The 19,273-nt window shown below is 39.6% G+C and overlaps 1 protein-coding gene across 1 annotated transcript in view; it reads right to left on the bottom strand.

Annotated features, from left to right (window-relative positions):
• fras1 (Fraser extracellular matrix complex subunit 1) overlaps window positions 1-19,273 on the bottom strand; it is a 246,426-nt gene that overhangs the window by 73,785 nt on the left and 153,368 nt on the right. The window contains 7 exon segments of the mRNA XM_038703512.1: window positions 2,416-2,716; window positions 6,101-6,241; window positions 6,490-6,630; window positions 7,199-7,339; window positions 9,492-9,638; window positions 10,461-10,607; window positions 12,728-12,883. Coding sequence (XP_038559440.1) covers window positions 2,416-2,716; window positions 6,101-6,241; window positions 6,490-6,630; window positions 7,199-7,339; window positions 9,492-9,638; window positions 10,461-10,607; window positions 12,728-12,883 — 1,174 coding nt within the window.

Raw genomic sequence — 19,273 nt, 5'->3', positions numbered from 1 at the left:
CAAAATTGACAAATGTGTTAAATATGTCGATTCTGATTGGCTGAACCGACATTGGGCTCCAACCCAAAATGCCACAGAGTCAGAAAAACAGGCCACAGCAGAACATCTGTACTGAGGAAAACTGGCTCCAGGCTGAGCTCCCTGGCACTGGCACTCACACTGGGTAACCACACTGTGAAATACATTAGAAAATGCAGAAGAAATGCATATGCAAATGTGGCCACATTAATTAAGAAGTTAAGTCTCCATTCCATGTGTAGGTTAATGGAAATTAACTTTCTAACCAGGAAGCTGCAAAAAGCAAACATGCAGCTTCCTACCAGGCAGCTCAGACAGTAACAAGGGAAATGAAATGTCAGGATACTCATGGATGGAGAAGAGGGAGACGAGGTGTTTAAGGTCAACTTTAAAAAAAAGTTAATTTCAAAAGAGACATGACTTGTTAAAACTGATGCTGAAATGTATATGGATACCAACTGCATTTTCAGTGTTGGGTGTAAGCTGGACAGTCTGGCAAAATCAAGCCTTGCATTGCTTTTCACTGTTAAACAGACAGGTGACTAATTAAAGGAAAACATGAATTATTTGGAGAAACATAACAGCAGTTTCTTCCATAGAGGGAAGGAGGGCTCACCGAATGGTTTGACAGGTATGAAAATGATGTGGATCATTTGCTACACCCCTCAATGTTCCAAAAACTGAACCAAATCAAACTGAACACCACAGGGAGGTAAGGACGTGACAGCTGCCACAGGTTAATCCTGTTATACTCTCCATTCCAATGTATTCTTTCAGACACTTCATTGACCAATCACAGAATTATACTACAAAAGTACACCTTCTGTCCATATATGCATACTTTCTGTCTCGCTTACCCACAAATGAGCAGTTTGTTGTTCTGTCTCTCTCTTTTAAGTAATTTCCTGGCAAACTGGTATTTTCCTAGGCTGCAATGAGGTTATCTCCTCGTCTGTGCAGGTTTGGTATCTTGGCAACTTCCCATGTGCTACAGTGGGAGAAGATGTGTAGGAGAGGGTGTGGTGATGCCAATCCATCAGCAGAGTGCAACCCTGGAGCCAAGAAGCAGTCAGCTACCCGCCTGCTCAAAGCAGCTTATGTTTTTGTTTGTTTTCCACTTTTATCCTACGAGATGGGGATTAATGAATGATTCGCATCCGCTCTGCAATCAACAACAGTTTGTAGCCTAAACTGATAGCCTTTCCTTTACTCTGGTGACTCTCTTTAGAGCCATCTGAAGGCAGCAGGTGTTTGTTCCATCTCTAATTGGAGTGATTGTACTGTCAAGCCACTATTGTGAACAGCATATCTGGTGGTCAGATTTGGTGCAACCAGCACCAGACTGTTAAAGTAAACACATAATCCTCCTGTGTACACCAAATGTGTTGCTATCATTAATTATTCAACAGTTTCTATTGCAGCGTAAACCAGGTAAAACAGGTGTGACAGATGTATTGAAAACAGTTCCTTGAAAAATCATACATTAATTAAAACTTTCTCTCTGCTAACAACTCCCTCAGGACCATCCGTTTATGCCAGTCCTTCCCCAGTGTCTCCATCCAAAACACATCAGATAACCAGGGGGAAAGGCTGTGCTCATAATCTTGTTTTTAATGAGTCTGTCCTGGAGCGCCACATTTTTAATTACAAGACAGGTAGATGTGTGGCTGTGATGAGCAACATGATGTGATACAAATTGTTCGGGTGACATTCGACACTGGTGTTCCCACAAACAAGTCTGTTATTTTCAAAACCCCAATTTATTTGTGGATCATTACAAGGATCAAGTTTGTGTAGCAATAGGAAGATTAAGTAACCTATTTTGATCCCAGAATATCAGCAATTGTTTCTGCGTGTAAAACAGTCAAGTCTAAAATTAAACTTGCTTTAGGTGGTATTGAACTGCAAATGGTTACTGTATGGATCATCGTCATGACCAAAAAGAATCGCACACGGTTATGCATGGTAAACATGATGACCACGGGATAACAAGTTCAATAATAATATGTTGCCTTTGAGGACAAATCTTCACATCCACAGCCAACCCTTTATTTTACATCAAAGATGTTGTAGGCTCATTAGTTTCCAGTTTATTTCCAGCTCCTCCGGGTGTACATTTTTCCTGTCACTGTTAACTGACAGATCAAAATGGCAAGTCTGAAAGGAAGCCCTCGTGTTTGGATTCTGAGGAACTGACACCAATAACTGACATTTACCATTGAGCTTTTAGATAGCAGTTGATCTGCTTCTTTTAAATATCTCTGTAACTGCTGGAAACATCTGGATGTGTCACCTGGCTGTCTAGTTATCATCATGGAACCAGAAGCTCAACTTTCTGGATGGATTTATCTTTCTTATTTTCCATGAACACTAACAAACCACATCAGATCCACCTACCTAGCTTTGTCTTTTTGGTGTCTGAACCGAACCCGGCCAGTTCTCAGCTCTGCCCAGGTGAAGGTGTCCTCCCTGGTCAGTTCTCGACCTAATGTCCTTTGGCCTCCATTCTCTTCTCCTTCCTCCCCTCTGAACACAACCAGCTGTCCATTACTCGGGCCATGATCGAGCTGGAAGATCAGCCGCTCAGATGGACTGTCAGGGTCCTTCAACTGCAGCAGGGTGGGAGGCAGCGGGGCAAAACCACCGAGGGGAACCAGCAGGGAGCCATTCACCTGGAGGGCAGGGGGGTGGGTGTTGACTGAGAGGAGGAAGGAGGACATAAAGAGAAAGAATGACTCAAATTAATGATCTTTGGTGCTATATCAAAGCTAAACTCGACTTGAAAACCAAACTGTAGGTGCAAAAACACATTTCCATCTCCATCATCAAGTGAATCACATACAAAATAACATACTTTAATGATTCCTTTGGGGAGAGAAGTCTGGTGCACATTGCCATGAACAAGATTATAGCAAATAGGGGTTATGAAGAATTCTTAGAATGACCATTACAACTTAATATCAAATCTGAAATATTTTTTTTTTAAAGGTCCAAAACTAAGAAGGATAAGAAATACAGACAAGAACAGCACATTTTTGAAAGCGCACTTCAAAAGGTATATTTGTAAACTTATAGTTTTGGGATAGGATGTCCAATCATTTTGGAAACAACAGATGTTATTAAAATAAAAACATTAAAGTGTATTAACAAAAGATGGATTTACTGACAAAAGCTAAAAATAAAATTGAAGAAAAAATGAAACAAAGGAAAATTAAAGTGACAGGTCTCATAATAAATATTATAATTTAGTGAAAACTCAAAAAACAAAACTTTCACAACACAATAAAAAACATCCGGCCTATAATTACTTTAATTAAGCTATTGCAAATGCATTTCAAAGCATCGAATCTATGTAATTAAAATTTCAGCTCGATCCGACATTGAGTGGGTGTAGGGGATGTGCGTGTGTGTGTGTGTGTGTGTGTGTGGAGAGTTGGGGGAGGGGGGGCGGGGGGTGAAATACGAGCAAGACAGCTCGGTCTTGGCATGGCATTTTAGAAGTTGGCTTTAATTGGAAGTGACTTTTGTTTTGGGAACTTTTTAAAGATCAGCTCTTTTGAGAGGCCACATTACATCTCCTCTAATGATGCCAATAGGCACTCAAAAATCTCAGACTCTCAGTCATGTAATTAAACTCAAATGAGAATAAGGCTCATTTAGCAATAGTTTCTCAACTTTTTTCCTAGTCGGCAAAAACGAAAAACCAAACAAAACAAATTTTTTTTCTTTACAGTCAGTTGAATTCACTTGATTAATTTGTAGATTAGCTGAAGCCTAGAAGCTGAAAAAAGTTCAAGAAGAAAGCATCCATCACAAAGGACACCTGAATATATAAATCTCTATTAGAATTATGCTTTGTCAAAAATAGGGCCGGACCCGAATATTTGAATATTCAATCGTTGGGTACACATTCAATTTTCAATTTTGACATTCGAATGTTGAGGGGTTTTTTTTCGTGAACCTGACCTCCACACAACAGTGAACGTAACACTCCAGTTCACATCAAACAGAAAACAAAATGAAGCCCTCAGCTGTGTGGGAGCATTTTAAAATCCCGTTTGTTCTCTGGACCCCCGTCCGGCTAAACTATTGCTCAGATCAGACTCTCAGTTCCCCCTGCTCTGCACAGCAGCCACCAACCTGGTTCGGCACGCATCTATTTACAATCTGCCTCGCTCTTCCCCTGCTCAATATCCGATCCCTTTAACCCCACAATAAATATTTCTCTTTCATGTTACTCCTTCCTTTCTCAGTCCTGCACTTGGGTCTGCTAGCCTAGCCATAACAAAGTTAAAAACAATTTCATAATAGTCACTTTTGATTATTCGCTCTTAATTACTGTTGTCTCCCTAGTCAAAATTCACAAATCATCTGACAACCACAGTCTGCTGCTGAAGGCCCCGGGCCTCTCTACCTGACGGCTGACAGCCACTGTTAGAACATAAAAGCCCAAAAAGGACTCCACTAATAACCTGACTAAAGACAATGCTCTTTTCAGTGTTCATTCAGAAGAACCAATTAGGATGTTACTAATAAGAAACTCCAAATGTCAGACAGTAATGTTAGCAGTTTGTTCTTCCAAATGTCTGACGGCTAATAACAGAACGTGACTTTAACCACACTCACTGAAAGAGGAGCTACAGAGTGGAAATACATTGCTCTGAGTTTGTTGTCTCCTTTTAAAGCTCACTTATGATATTTTTTATTTTACCAACGAATCAAAGACCTTTGTGTAACTTGCAGTAATGAACCCACAGAGGATTATTATCACTAACTCTGCAGGGCTACACAGCTTTAGGAGTTTGTGGATATGAAAAGAAAAGTGAATACTGGACTTACATTCATCAGGTGGCCAGAAACACAACTCTAAATGAATGCTCATGTTGCTCTGTATCTGCTGAAAGTGTTTAGAAAAGTAAAAGTGATATTTGTAGTTTGTTCCATTGTTTGCACTTTGCCTGTGGTGATCTTTTATGGATACATTGTGAAATGAATTAGAGAGTGAGAACTGCACACATATTTTCTCATGGGCGGCTATGGCTCAGGAGGTAGAGTGGGTTGGCCGTTAATCGGAAGGTCGGCGACTCTTTTTATTTCTGTTTACCACTGTAAGCCAGTCTGTTGCCTGGCAACCAGCCATGTGGATCAGCCATGTGGACTTGTTTTTATGTGACGTCTTGAGATTATTTGCATTATTTATGTGGCTTTCTTACTTAATTTGCATATAATAAAAATCCCCTCACCATTGTGGTATTTGGACTTATGTGAGATAAGACAGACTATAATGTGCATATTAACATTTATTTGATGTGTCTTGCAACTCCACATGCTTTGCACAGCACATAACACGTACAGCACTTTGCTTTAGAAAAAATTATCTCTAATCTCTCTAAATCTCTAAAGTTTTGTTTAGCTTTAAAAGAATGTATCTTTTACTAAAAACAAGCCTACTGCATGTGACCCGTCACTGGCACGGAAAGATTAAGAGCTTAACGGCAACTAGTTTTTGCAGAGATCCAACAACAAACTACAAAGACATCTAATGAGGAGTATTATATCGAAATATCAAAATGCTGACTACTGGAGTAATGTGTAAGGTGTAGAAGTGTTATTGGGATATTGAAGGGATATTGGCAGAAATATTGGCAGAATAGTAGTGTATAATCACCTGAAATTAGTGTTTTTGTGACTTTAGAATAAGCCCTTTCTATCTACATAGGAAGCGGGTCCTCTTTCGACTGAATTTGCCATGTTGCGGCGCCATATTTCTACAGTAGCCCAGAACAGACAAAACAAACACTGGCTCTAGAGATGGCCTTTTGCGTTTTTTGCAAGTTTCGCAGCCACCACAGATTCTCCTAAACTCTTGGAACGGGAGAGTGAGGGGAAGGGCGCACACTGGTCCTTTATGTGAAAGCAGGCAGAAATGGCAGCCCTGATCAAATAACTATTAAGTCAAACCAATTGATCAACAGCTCTTAGCCCTATCGACCCTCTATTGGTAATTGTGGTCGCTTTGTGCTATGGGACAATTACCATTTTTTCCATTTAAACATAAAACAGACAGACTTCATGCAATTACCATGGCAGGTCCTGGTCTTATGGTCGGCATAGTATCCATGTCCACAGTCAGGTGTGCAGTATCCTTCCATGAGGTAGGTTTGCTCACGACAAGCTCTGCAGCGTCCAACACCGTCACACAGCACACAGTCAGATGAGCAAGCTGAAAAAGATGGAGTTTAGGCAAGAGTGTTAGAATTGCTAAACCGCACGTGCATTTGTTTATACTTTCATATTCTCATTTCTAATTTATTGTTTCTGCAACCTTAATTATCTCAAAAGTCACTGTAAGGCCTCCTCTCTTTAATACAGACACGCCCTCTTTTGAAATCACGTCTTTGACTCCTTAAATAGGTTTTTAAAAATTAGAGATTTAAAAAGGGATTGTATTTAACAAAGGCTTAACTCTACCTTTGCAGCTATGGGAGGAGGCATCCAGGAAAAATTTTCTGCCACATTCTAGCACACATTGACCCTGCAGGGTGGCGTAGGGAGGCTGGCATTGCTGGCACTGTCCAGGACCCCGACACTCCACACAGTGATCATCACAGCCTGACAGAAACACACACACACACACACACACTAAGCATCAAACTCAATGGTAAAACCAAAATGACATCCAAGATACAAGATGTAGTGGCTTCTAAGTGAAGGACTTAGACATGAAAAAGCTTTTCCTTCTAACAGAACTCAAAATTCACGTGTACTTCATCCCTAGTCCTCTATGTTTTGATTTTAACGATGAACATTTGGCATTAAGGAGAACATTTTGCATGTGTTAAATACATTGCTGTTGTATTATTAAATGGCAGTTTAAGATTAAATAAGAGCTGTAAATGTTCCTCGCAGGAAGAACTTCAACAGAAGACAACCATATTTTCACCAAAACACCATCAGTGGTCTCCCAAGGAACCTTTTCAATAACTGTTTTAATAAAAAATAGATTGTAAAAGAAATCTCTGAAAAGCAACTTTAAGTGGTCACTAATGCACAAAAATAATAGTAACACATTGCAAAAGTATGATATATACTGTATGTGCAGCTAGTACTATTGCAGGTGCACGTATTTTTCTTTTTTTGTGTGATGTGGGTCAGCTTATCTGCTTGCTGTTGGACTGACCGAGGCATTTGTCACCGTCCTGAAATGAGCCAGGGGAGCACCCGTGGGTGCACACTCCATCTTGCAACACATATCCCTCCATGCACAGCAGGCAGTCTGTCCGCAGAGGGCCTTTACAGGCGTTACAGCTCCAGTCGCACTCTGGAAGCAGGATGGAGGACAGCGGGGGGGGAGGAGGAGGTGTATGTGAGTGTGTGTAGGGAGGTTGGGATTAGAAGTGAGGGGATTTTGAAGGCATGAGCAAAATGTGAGAGCAGAACAGAAGCGAGGTGGGGGGGGGAGAAAAGAGATTAATAAACTCTTTTTCAGCAGGGGATTTGTTTTAAACCCATTTGTGTTTTTTTCTTTCTCTCTCATCACCTGCAAATCTGTTTGTACACAATTAACATTGACAAGAAAATTATGCACCATTAGGACAAACAAAGCCCTGTGTTCTAAGGTTTGTAATGAAAGTTCAGCAGGACACAGGTTTTACAAAGGAGAGATGACTTACCACGATATTATATAATACACAGTTCTAATGCAAAACATATCATCATTACAATGACAAGTCAAAGAGTCTACAGCCACGCTAGCAGCTCTCATTGTGAAGAAAACCAAGTTATAAGATCAATACAAGTCGAGGTCCAAAGTTTGTTTCTGACCCAAAGAAGTCTGGGTGAAGTAAATTCAGTAAATTTCTTTGGTTATTTCTATGAAAGGAGTTTAACATGTTATGAGCATGAACGTGGTAGGTGTTAATATTTTGTGATATCATCACCAAATTTATTGTAATTTATTCTTTGAGGAACGTGAATGTATACACCAAATGAACTGTCACTCAGTTCAATAGTAGTGCAAATTTCACTCAAGAAATGTTAACCTGCAGGAGGAGCTTTAACGGGAAGTCCGTGGATCGCCAAAGTAACTAGGATACATTGTCTAGGAACCAATACATATACATACACACACATATACATACGTACATATGGTTGCTAACAGTTAGCACCCTTGTTTTGTATATTTTGTCAACTTTTTTTTGTTTTTTTACTAACTAGTATTTGTGAAGTCCTTGGTAACTTTCTAACTCTAAATCATTGAAAGGTTTTATATATTGTTCCTACTTGTGTCTTACGTGACAGTGGGAGAGTAGAAGAAAGAAACATTCAAAGGCAAAGGCTTCTACTCTACTCTGCTCTTTCTGAGGATCCAAACGGAGCCAAGAGGTAAAATAGAGGTTCCTCACTAGAAAAAGATCACTGATAAACTGAAACAAATGTAGGTTATTGGGAGAATCGCTGATGGGTTTATGAGAAATTCTCCCTGTGGTTGTGAACTGAAAGCTCCCAGGGTTTCCTCAAAGCCCTCTAAGTTTTCAGACAGCAGCTAGCAGTGCTGCTTTCTAACGCTCTGAGTTCATCCAAGGTTCATTGGATTATCCAGGTAGCGGCTGCAGCTAGCTTGGGGGATAAACACTGCGTCACGGACTGGATGGCTAAAACCACCTGTCATTGTTGGAGGCACTTCTAGTTGCCTCACAGGAAATCAAACTGTGTATCTTGCTATTATCAGTTAGCTTAGCTGCTAATCCATTGACAGACGTGGTTCCACCTCAAGGGCCGGTTCCTTTGGGTTCCTGATACCTGGAAAAATCTCATTATATTGAACCAAATTGCTGATAAAGGGGAGTCTAAGAAGTGATGTTTGCGGGAGGTAGGCTTTACATGAAATGGCTTTTATTGAATTAAAGTCAGTATCTGTGCTAAGCCAGAGTGACAACACTGTTGGGCTGCCCATATTTTGAATCTAAATCCCATGTAGGCATTATTGTTTGAGATAAGCACCAAGGAGAATAGAGGCAAAACATATTTTCACACATCTTATTTGTGAGTTGGCAATAAAACGGAGTCAGATTCAGTTTGACAGGATGCGGCCTGGGCTATTTAGTGGACAATTATATATACGAACAGAGTTATTGCATGCAGAATGAAAAAAGGACAAGTTATTCAGTCTGGACATGGATCTTCCGAGGCTCATTCATCAACTTCACTGCACACTGGAAGGTGTTAATACTGAGCTAGAACGCACACACAATGTTTAGGATTTGCATATTTGGTCCCCCAGTTTATTACTTGATCAATGGACCCCATAAACTCAATGTAGCACACTTCACTACATGCAATATGAGTGGAGAATAATTCATGAATATCATAAAGGGTGCACTACATATCCTCATTATTAACCAGTGTTTCCCCCCACCCCAATCCTCCACCACTGCAGTGTGTCGGGGGCTGTCATGGCGACAGCGGCGTACCTCTGCAGGCCCGGGTCGTGGTGTTAAGGTAGTACTGATGGGCGCAGCTGTCATATTGGCATTCTCCGAACAGCAGCACCTTGGCCGGGTCGCGGCATGCCGTACAAATCTCGGCCGTGTCGCACGTCAGGCACTGGCTGTCACATGCTAACGAAAACAAAAAGGTCGACATTGAGGTCTGGTTAGATTTAAGGTCAGAGGGCAAAGGATCAGTGACAGAATGTAATAACACCTGCCATCAACATATACCGGCTGAATGTGGCTTTGCTGGACTCTTGTTCCGTTCAGGCTGCAGATACCGAATCATTATTACATCCAACAAGACTGTGTTTGTTTACCGGCTAGTAAACAGGACAAAGTAAATTTGGTAGAAAATCAGGAGATAAATATGTCTCTTGTCTTTTGTGTGAAGATCCAGGAATATTTTAAAGGATTTCTTAATACGCCAAGTATGGGCATTTATGAAAAATTGCACACCTTTCAGTCAATAACTAACTGCAAAAACTCTGGCACATGCATCCCATGACTGATTTAGAAGACTAAGCAGCATTGGCAGAGGGATGCACTGTCTGAGTGCTTTTTAGTTCAGTTCCAAATTATTCTGAATACCAGTAAGCAGTATGTGTCAAGTTGAATTAACGCCTGACAGTTGCTGTTTTTAAATGTTTTCAAGGCAACATAACGAAACTTACAGAGGCACAAACATTGCAAAGTTGCTGCTTCCATTGCAGGTCAAGTTGAATCAAGAGAGTCTCAAAACAAAATGAGCTGGTATTTACTAAAGGACTATTGTACTTTTATTATTTTGTCCACCTTCTGCAAGTCATTAGGGATCACCTGCAACACAAATTGATCTCAGCTGTAATTATTTTGGAGGTGTTACTAGACTGCATGTAGTGACATCTCTGGTTCTTCAAAAATGTTAAATGTTATCTTTCAGGTAAGACGCAGTGGTGGTGTCCCACTTACCCTTACAGATCCTGTGACCGTTGTCATAGTAACCAAGAGGACATATGGGAGCACAGACACCCGAGGGCAACAGAACGCTGTTGGTGGGACAGGAAGTACAGGAGAGAGGCCCCGCCCCACTGCAGGCATCACATGACGGATGGCATCCTGGGAAAAAACATTTTCTTTCACTAACATTATCATGCTGGGTTAGTCCCCAGTGTTGTGTGGTGTTTTCCCCTCTCACCTGCGTTCCTGTCTCCCCTGTCTGTTCTGTGTATGTGTGTGTCTGTTAGCGTGGGTGTGGCTTTCTCCTGCCACCTACTCATCTGACCTTCCCGCTGTATAAGAACCCCAGGCCGCCACCTACTCCTCGTCAGATTGTTGATTCAGCCATAACAATAGTAAGTTGGCCAAGTTTCTTGTTCTCCCGTGAGCTGCCTGTTTATGCCTTGCTTTTTGCTAAACGTGCCTGCAAACCTTTGTCTCCTGTTTGCTCCTGGCCAATCTGCCAGCTCCACTAACCTCAACTGCCTCCAGCCACGCCACCTACTCTGCTATCACTTCCACTCTCTACGCCTACACAAAATTTGCCTGACAAGTGATGAGATGTCGCGGTTGGATAGACTTGGGTTTATCAGAAATGTTAGCAAAGCAACACAATATATAAAATAAGCACAGCAGAAACAACAGATAGGTCGGAGCACCGTGTAACTATACAAGTTTAAAAGTTAGTTATGGCTGAAAATAAAAACCGAAATAAAGACATTTGCAGATTTTTTACATATGTTTGTAAAAATAACTTCCAGTTGTCTACCCGAAAGTGACTGTTGTTAGTGCAACGTCACAGTGATTCGTCTATACCCGCCCTTTAACCTACTGCTTAGAATATATGAATGAGGTACACAGAGGACAGCAAAATAATGCTGTATTGGGAACTAACATAACTACTGAACCAATAAAGACCATGAAAGTACTATAAAAGGAAAGCAGATATACAGTATATGCAGTTTGAAATCAGTGCCGTCATTATAGGCCCACTGTGAAAATCTTGAAACTCATATAAAAACTGGATGACTAAAAGCGATGATTGAAATATCAATCAAGTCCCTGATTAAAGAAAATCATGCACACATTCTGATTAAAGCCACATTCTTGAGTTTAGAAATACATATTCATAAGTCTCACTAATCACTATCAAGGGTCTAATCATTCTCACACTCCCCACACCTCGCCACAACACACTGGTTAAATGCAGCCTTACATAATACTTATCAACTCACACAAAAAAAATGGAAACTTCACATTTCACCGATGTAGCTAAATTCATCATAGAGCCTGATGTTTATTTGCTTGTTTGTGGGTGTACATGTATCTACACGTTATTTCTATCTCGCTTTGTTTCTTTATATTTGTGTGTGTGTGTGTGTGTGTGTGTGTGTGTGTGTCTGTTTATCTGTCTGTCCCCGCAATCATGTGCCTAGGTCTCAGCTAAATGAGACTCCTGAGGTTTGGCTCTTACAGCCTGGAGCTTCCTGCTCACACACTGCATTTACATTTGTGTGCAGATTTACAGCAGCTCTGTGTGGAGGCAGAGGCTACTGCTGAAACATAGGAGGATGATGATGATGATGATGATGAGCAGGATAAGAAAGTGGATAACAGATACTGAGAATGATGATGCTGTTTTTTGATCCTCAACTAGTGATAAACTGAAACACTTTTGTCTTATAGATGTAGCCTTTTATACAATCACGTCCAGTTAACTGTTTAAACATGAATACAGCTTTTCTCAAACACAGTAACTCCTTCTAATCCTCAAATATCTGCCCAGTCATTGTTTTGAATCTCTAAAGTTTACAGTTGAGCTTCAAAAAATCAGCCGTGAGCTGGGGAAATTCTGGGGATTTGGTGTACTATTGGGCTTCATAAGAAAATCAATGAGAGTATCTGTGAGTAGTTTTCTTATGTCCTTCTATAGCCTGTGATCATATGCACTGAAACCTCTGAGAACTCTAACAAGAGTAAAGACTTATTTATGAAGCAGAATCTTTCTTTAAAAATTGTCCTTGAATTTAATATTTCTTCTGTTTGCTGTTGATGAAAGGGTCAAGAAAGATCTCCTACCAGGTCAAAAAATTAGGTCAATTTTGAAGATATCTGACTAATGAATAAAACATAAAAGCTTTCATGGGATTCTTCCTACATGTTTTAGATTCAGGACAGCTACTGCCTAACTTCTGAACTTGTTATGTAGTGTGTATAGGCAGGAGAGTAAAAGTCCTTACTGATGCAGGCTCCATGCCAGGCGTAGTGGCCCCGGGGACAGTGGGAGACGCAGTGATCGCCCAGCAGCCAGCTCCTCGGCGCTTTACACCACAGACAAACACTGCCGATGCCCGTCATAAGATCTGCCGTGCAGCGCTGACAGTCTGAGCTGCATGCTGCAGGAAGGACACACACAGGAAGGAAGGATTATATCTCTTACATCTTCACACTGTACACAGATTAACATCAAGCCACCATTAAAGTCACACTTGGTAACACGTTGCTACTACAGCCGTACTGTGGTTACATCACCAAGATGTAATACCTGGAAAAGTTCTTTTTGTTTTTAATCACGCCTTGCCTTATTTTACTTTTCTGGTTTTTGGATTCAGACATATAGATGTGGTATCATCCTAAAGCTGACAAGCTAACAAACTTAAGTTTATGTTTTATTACTGTAACAATAAAAGCCCTAATCTATAGAGCAGGTTTTTAAATTGGAAAACACTCAATTTAAAACAGGCTACATAAAGTTGAACATGAAATTTAAGGACATGTATAGGATCTATAAAGACTTTTCAATTACATTCAAGGACATGTTTTGCAAAACAATTATATGTCAGTGGTCAGTAGTTTAAATCCAAGATAAAAGCATCTCTGATTTTTTTTCTCAGTTCAAAAAAAGGAACTTTGTCCAATCATTTCAACTCAGCACTATTGTTTCTTCTGTAAGTGTTAAACTTCACTAAAGGGGGGCAAAGAGCTGATGAATGTTTATGCACGTGGTCATAATATTTGAATAACGTTTGAGGGCATTCAAAGCCTCTTGAAAGATATACAAAAGAACAACAACATAAGGCAAAGAGCAACAAGTGTGGGCCACAGCAATTACTAAAGAATAGTTACACAAAAGAAAAATTCAAAAAGTCCGATTTAATTGAGGAACTTTCTGTGTATTTTCTCAACTCAGAAAACTTTGATCTTCCTCTTTCTTTTAGATAAACGCTTGTATATGCCATCCCTTACCTCCCACCTACTCACAGACCCGTATATACAGTTTATGGTATATACACACAGAACGTAGCTCAGCAGGGTCGTCCAAAAGAAGCCAATATTAGCAGAACAATGGAGAACACCTCGTGGTGTTTTATCTGATGGTATCTGTGTCTGGCTGGCACTGTGAGCCGCACCTTAAAGTGATCCATCCGTGCCGAGATAACTATCTACACAGTGAAAAGCAGAACAACGGGGCTCTGCAGGTGAAGAGTTGCGTGTTGAGCATGTGAGAACAGACAATGAGGCAGATCACATGGGGGTGTTAGAAAGAAAAGAAGTGTTCTTTCCGAAGGATAAATGTAAATGACAGACATTTTGGAGAGATTACATGTGGAAAGCAAACCGATATCAAATCACAAAAAAAAATCAGACAAAAAGGTCACATGTAAACTGATCTTTTTCAGTTTGGATTTGGGCCACTTTCATTTGCGGTCCAAATCAGATAAAGGCCGGAGCTTTTGAAATGCAAGCTCAGTCTGGACTGTCAGATCAGAATTCATGTGAATCTGAAGTCGCTCTAGAGCGGCCATCGTAACGACTGTGCGCTAGCAGGAGCCGCGGTGAATGCAAATATGGAGGACAGCAGAAATCAAGGTAGTCAGTGGACTCTCTTTCTCCTTGTCCTTGTCCTCGATCTCGTTATCATTTGCTTTCTAGTTAATCACTCATCTCTAGAAGTCAACTTAAAAATAAAACCGTAGACGCTAACCTCTGTAGCCTCAATGTTTAATTCCGTACTACATCGTGCTGTGCGTGACGTCGTACTATTCTTTTACGCATGCGGGTCACTTTCAGTTCACACTGGAGCTTGACAGGGCCACATTTACAAAATAATGTGAACAGTCAATCAATCGGATCTGGCAATAAATCAAAACTGAGCATTCAACAACATAGTTTGAGTGATGCATGCAAGTCAAAACTATTATTATTATTTATCCTTTAAGAATATGAGAATGACTAGAGAGAAAACAATACTTTTTGACAGAAGAGTCAAATAGAAGGCAAATGAGAAAACAGAAGTTTTTGTTATGTATTTAATAATAAAAGCAATGAAAAGTGAATTCAAATAATGGTAGAACTGACCTTGGAGTTACCTGAATTTTAAACCATGTGCTCATGAGATGAAAAGGAAAGAAATACTCTTCTACTGCCGCAAAAAGGAGGAGATTATTTTTTTATGTTTTTTCCCTGCAAACACAGGCATGTTATATTTAACTCCCTGTTTCCATGGCATAGTTAAATATACTTATTCATACATTGCTCTTTCTTTAGACTAGTACTTTTCTCATTGCTTCATTTTCACTAACAATATGCAGAAAGTTAAGAAGTTTTTAAAAGATGAGACTGACTCTGCTTACACCAGCAGAGTCAGTCTCAGGGCCCTGGGGGCAAAACTTTGTATACCTTTAGTCTCAAGTCTTAAAAAAGGACTTGATGTTTAATCAACACAAGTGAACCGAGAGATGGAAAATGAGATGGAAAATTAATAACGTTTCGTTATATTTTAATTTCTCCTGCGTATCTCTATATTTTGCCCTGTAGCCCGAGTTATGAGCTGTGCTTGTTTGGCTCTACACATTTCCTTTTGGTTTTATTTTGGTCATTCTCAGTCCAGGTGAACTACTTGACACAGTTTGGGACTAAACAGGACTAAAAACTGAGAGGCACCAGCCGATGAAAGTTTACATTCAAGACATAAAGTGAATGAACTTGAAAATAAGATACAATCAACATTTACAAACCAGCTAAAAACATACCTGTTTAAATCTGTATGCATCAGGTCTGCATCTTATGTATTTATTGTATATTTTTTATTACTTACGATTTATTGTTGTTGGGTTTTTTTTTACCTCATACTGGGTACTTTATTATGTATTTTGGAAAGTACTGTGTAATTATTATGTATATTTACTACGTCCTGTGTTTTTTATTTCACTCCCTCTTCATGTGGTCAATTTATCTTCTGTGTTTTCATTCATGGCAAAGCACTTTGTAATTCATGTCTGTGAAAAGCGTTCTACAAATAAACATTATACATTTGACAATGTCCACTTTTGTAAGTTAATAATACTAATAATGATCATGAGATTTTTTCTCTTTTTTTGATGTTATATCATCAAGTAGAGGAATATTCACATTTTTAGATTAATAATATTTCCAGAAAGGCACGTTTTTAAAGCATATTGTATAAAAAGTGTTTGTCTCTATTTTGTGTTATAGTGCTACAACATGGAAGTTTTATAGTAAATTTATGTTCCACATTTGTCAAATTACTACAAACTTGCTGTGAAATTTTTGGGGTTAAAGGTAGGTAAAGTTATAATTATTTGGTTTAGGTTAGAATGAGTTATTTCTGGTAATGGAATCTGGTCATATTTTCACCAAGTTGGTACAATCCACGTAGTCCACATTTCTTTCAAAAGATATCTGAGTGTGAGAACACGGTGAATGACATTTCAACTACATTGTCAATGATTTTAATTAAACGAGAAAATGTTTTGATCTCTACTCCTGTGCCTGACAGCTATTTTGTGTGCTTGCCTATTACAGAATAGCTGACATTTAAACTCAGACAGTGATATTATTTCTGCCTTCAGAGCAGCTTTTCCTCTGACAAACACTTGTAGAACTCAAACTCCAATCTCCTGAACATGGCATCTGCCCAGGTGAGTCACACTCTCCTTCTGAAGCAGATCCAACATCAACAGAGTATAAGAAGACAAAGAAAATAAAGAACTTCCTCTCTGTCATCTCTCATCCATACCTTTCACATCACATCACTTTACAACAAAACACGTATCAGCATTGCTCCTGCCAAGACTCTGCAGGCAATCCGGCTCCAGGCGCTAAACAAATGGCTCCACGGAGGAGATAAGATAACTCAGGTATCAGGGATTATTGACTGTGCAGACTAAAACTGAATATAAAACTAAAATGGTATTGATTTGGGTAGTCAGAGTCCCTTTTTATGGCGTAGTTACCATTTTTGAAGCACATAAAAAAGGTATGCTGGAGTTATAAATGCATGGCACGCATTCTGGAAGATTGTATTCTCCTGTGGGCTGGATTTATACCCGACATTACCCTATATCATGCTTTTTTCTCTGCATCTCCTGAATTATACAGAGCACAAATGTCTTTACAGAGAGTCATACAGGAAAATCAGGATTCTTAATGTCTCTAAATTAGTTGCTTCCTTGTGACTTTGTGGAGTTTAGAAGACAATAAAACTTCTCCGAGCAGCAATGGAGTCCGAGTGCAGCAGCAGTTCAGAAAGCAAGAGGCACAAAAGTGAGACATCATCTTTATTTGAAGTTAGAGGCATTTGAAAGGAGAGAGCACTGCAGAGGGAAAGGCTGTGTGGTCCTCGACGCTGACTTCACCCTGTCTAGACATGTCGCCCCGACAAAGAATGGATTTATAGATGCAGCTATTAAAGAAGTCCTACTTTTGTCTCCATGCTTAGTACTGAATCATCGTTGGCTCTGTCCCCAAAAACGGAATAAGAATTTCACTGAACAAAATTATAAACGCAACACTTTTGTTTTTGTCCCCATTCATCATGAGCTGAACTCAAGACATTTATTGTGGCCAGCCTAAGGCACACCTGTGCAATACCCATGCTGTCTAATCAGCATCTTGATATGCCACAGCTGTGAGGTGGATGGATGATCTCGGCAAAGGAGAAGTGCTCACTGACACAGATTTTGACAGGTTTGTGAACAATATTTGAGAGAAATAGGCCTTTTGTACATAGAGAATCTTTGAGTCCAGCTCATGATGAATGGGGGCAAAAAAACAAAAGTGTTGCGTTTATAATTTTTATTCCGTGTACAATAAGGACTTTTCTAGAAACTGTTTAGGAGACACTTTTGTCTTTTTGTACATCATTCTAACTCCGCTCCAGTATGTCACTCAAACGAAGGCCTGCATTTATCCAGAACAGATGCAGAACAAATATGTGTGAAGACGTTTCTACTGTACAAATGAAGGACAAGAGCACACAATGACTTGATCTGTGTGGACCTATAAGTAGCTGACCTTTAAAAAGAAATAAAACTTTAGGCACAAAGCTGACAACAACAATTAAATTATGTTCACATCAAGTGCGGAACATCAGAAAACAGCCTTAGTGATGAAGCTCACAATAATTATAGTGTTAAGGCAGACAGAGCAGTGCATCATATTCTACTAAGCAGTAATTAGCTTTGTGCCTGGGTCTTCAGCAGGAAAGGAAAAAAAGGGCCAATGAAAGATATAACCCTTTCAAAGATGCAGCAACAAATATCTTCCCAAACAAAAGTGTTTTGTGCGCCCAGTCAGTGTTTTTATTTCACTCCTAAATTTTCACACCCATGTTGTTTATATTGTATAAATTTCCTTCTATTCTATAATTCTGATGTAAGACTTGTCTGCAGGGTACACAATGTTAACCTCTGTAAATATTAAACAAGGCCTGCACCAGCCTCGGCTCAGGGTCACACTGAAATGTTAATGCCTGCGTTACAAAATAATAAATTATACAGAGCTTGTAAATTAGAGTACAACTAGACTTTAGTAATTATGCCAGCATCCCGCCTCATTTTTTCTGATGAACTGATCCAAAGGCAAACAAGAAATCAAAACATAAAAAGTGAATAAGTAATTGAAGGAAAATGCTCTAAAGGTCCCAAGATAAAATAAAAATAAATAAATTAAAAAAAAACAGTTTCCCAATCATAACTAGAGAATTTTTTTTTTACTATCTATTTGAGCTAAATGGAGTTATAATGATCAGTGGTCTAGTAGAGTAGCTAATTTTCTGTTTAAGTGCATGTTTGCCTTTAGCATCAATGCACAATAGACACATGAAGAGACAGCAGCTGCTGCTGTAGGCACCAACGTGTCTTAAATGTCTTTCCATTGAAGGTTTTCATTCTCTATTCAACAGCTAACAAATAAGAATTATCCCATGTCTTTTATTTCAATGTAGGTATGCCTTGTTTCTATGGTGATGCATTCCTGTTATCCAATGTGCAGGTCTATTTTAAGCTTCATATGTTGTTGAATAACGGCTCCAACACAATTATGATGCAAAGCAAACTCTTGTAGCTGTAAGCCTTGAGCTGCAGTTTTCTAGAAATATTTCAACATTTGCTCGTCACTGGCTCAGAGGTCGATTCTCCTTACACCACAGTTGAAAAAGAATTAGGAAAATGGAAGACAGAGAGGAAGAGTGAGAGGCAGCAGGTTAGCAAGACAGTTAGACTCTCCCACACTGCAGCCGATATTACTCCTCACGTGAGACTAACATCTCGTGCTTCCGGTGTGAATCTGAGGTCAGTATCAACAGCAAAAATAGTGTGAACTTTTTTGTATTTTAATTTTGACCACATGGGCTTTGTTTGTGTTGCAGTTGTTTTGGTTGTCTGTTTACGTCTAATTTACATTGAGCCATGTCTAATTATTGTGTTTACCTTCACACACAAACAACCTGCATAGGTAAGGGAATACATTTACCACAACAACCA

The sequence above is a fragment of the Micropterus salmoides genome, unplaced genomic scaffold (genome assembly GCF_014851395.1).
Source record: "Micropterus salmoides isolate LMB-PRFRI ecotype aquatic unplaced genomic scaffold, ASM1485139v1 Ms_hic_scaffold_7, whole genome shotgun sequence".
In the NCBI taxonomy this organism is placed as follows: Eukaryota; Metazoa; Chordata; class Actinopteri; order Centrarchiformes; family Centrarchidae; genus Micropterus; species Micropterus salmoides.
Note: the sequence above shows the minus strand (reverse complement) of the source record. Positions and strands in the feature narration are given on the sequence as shown.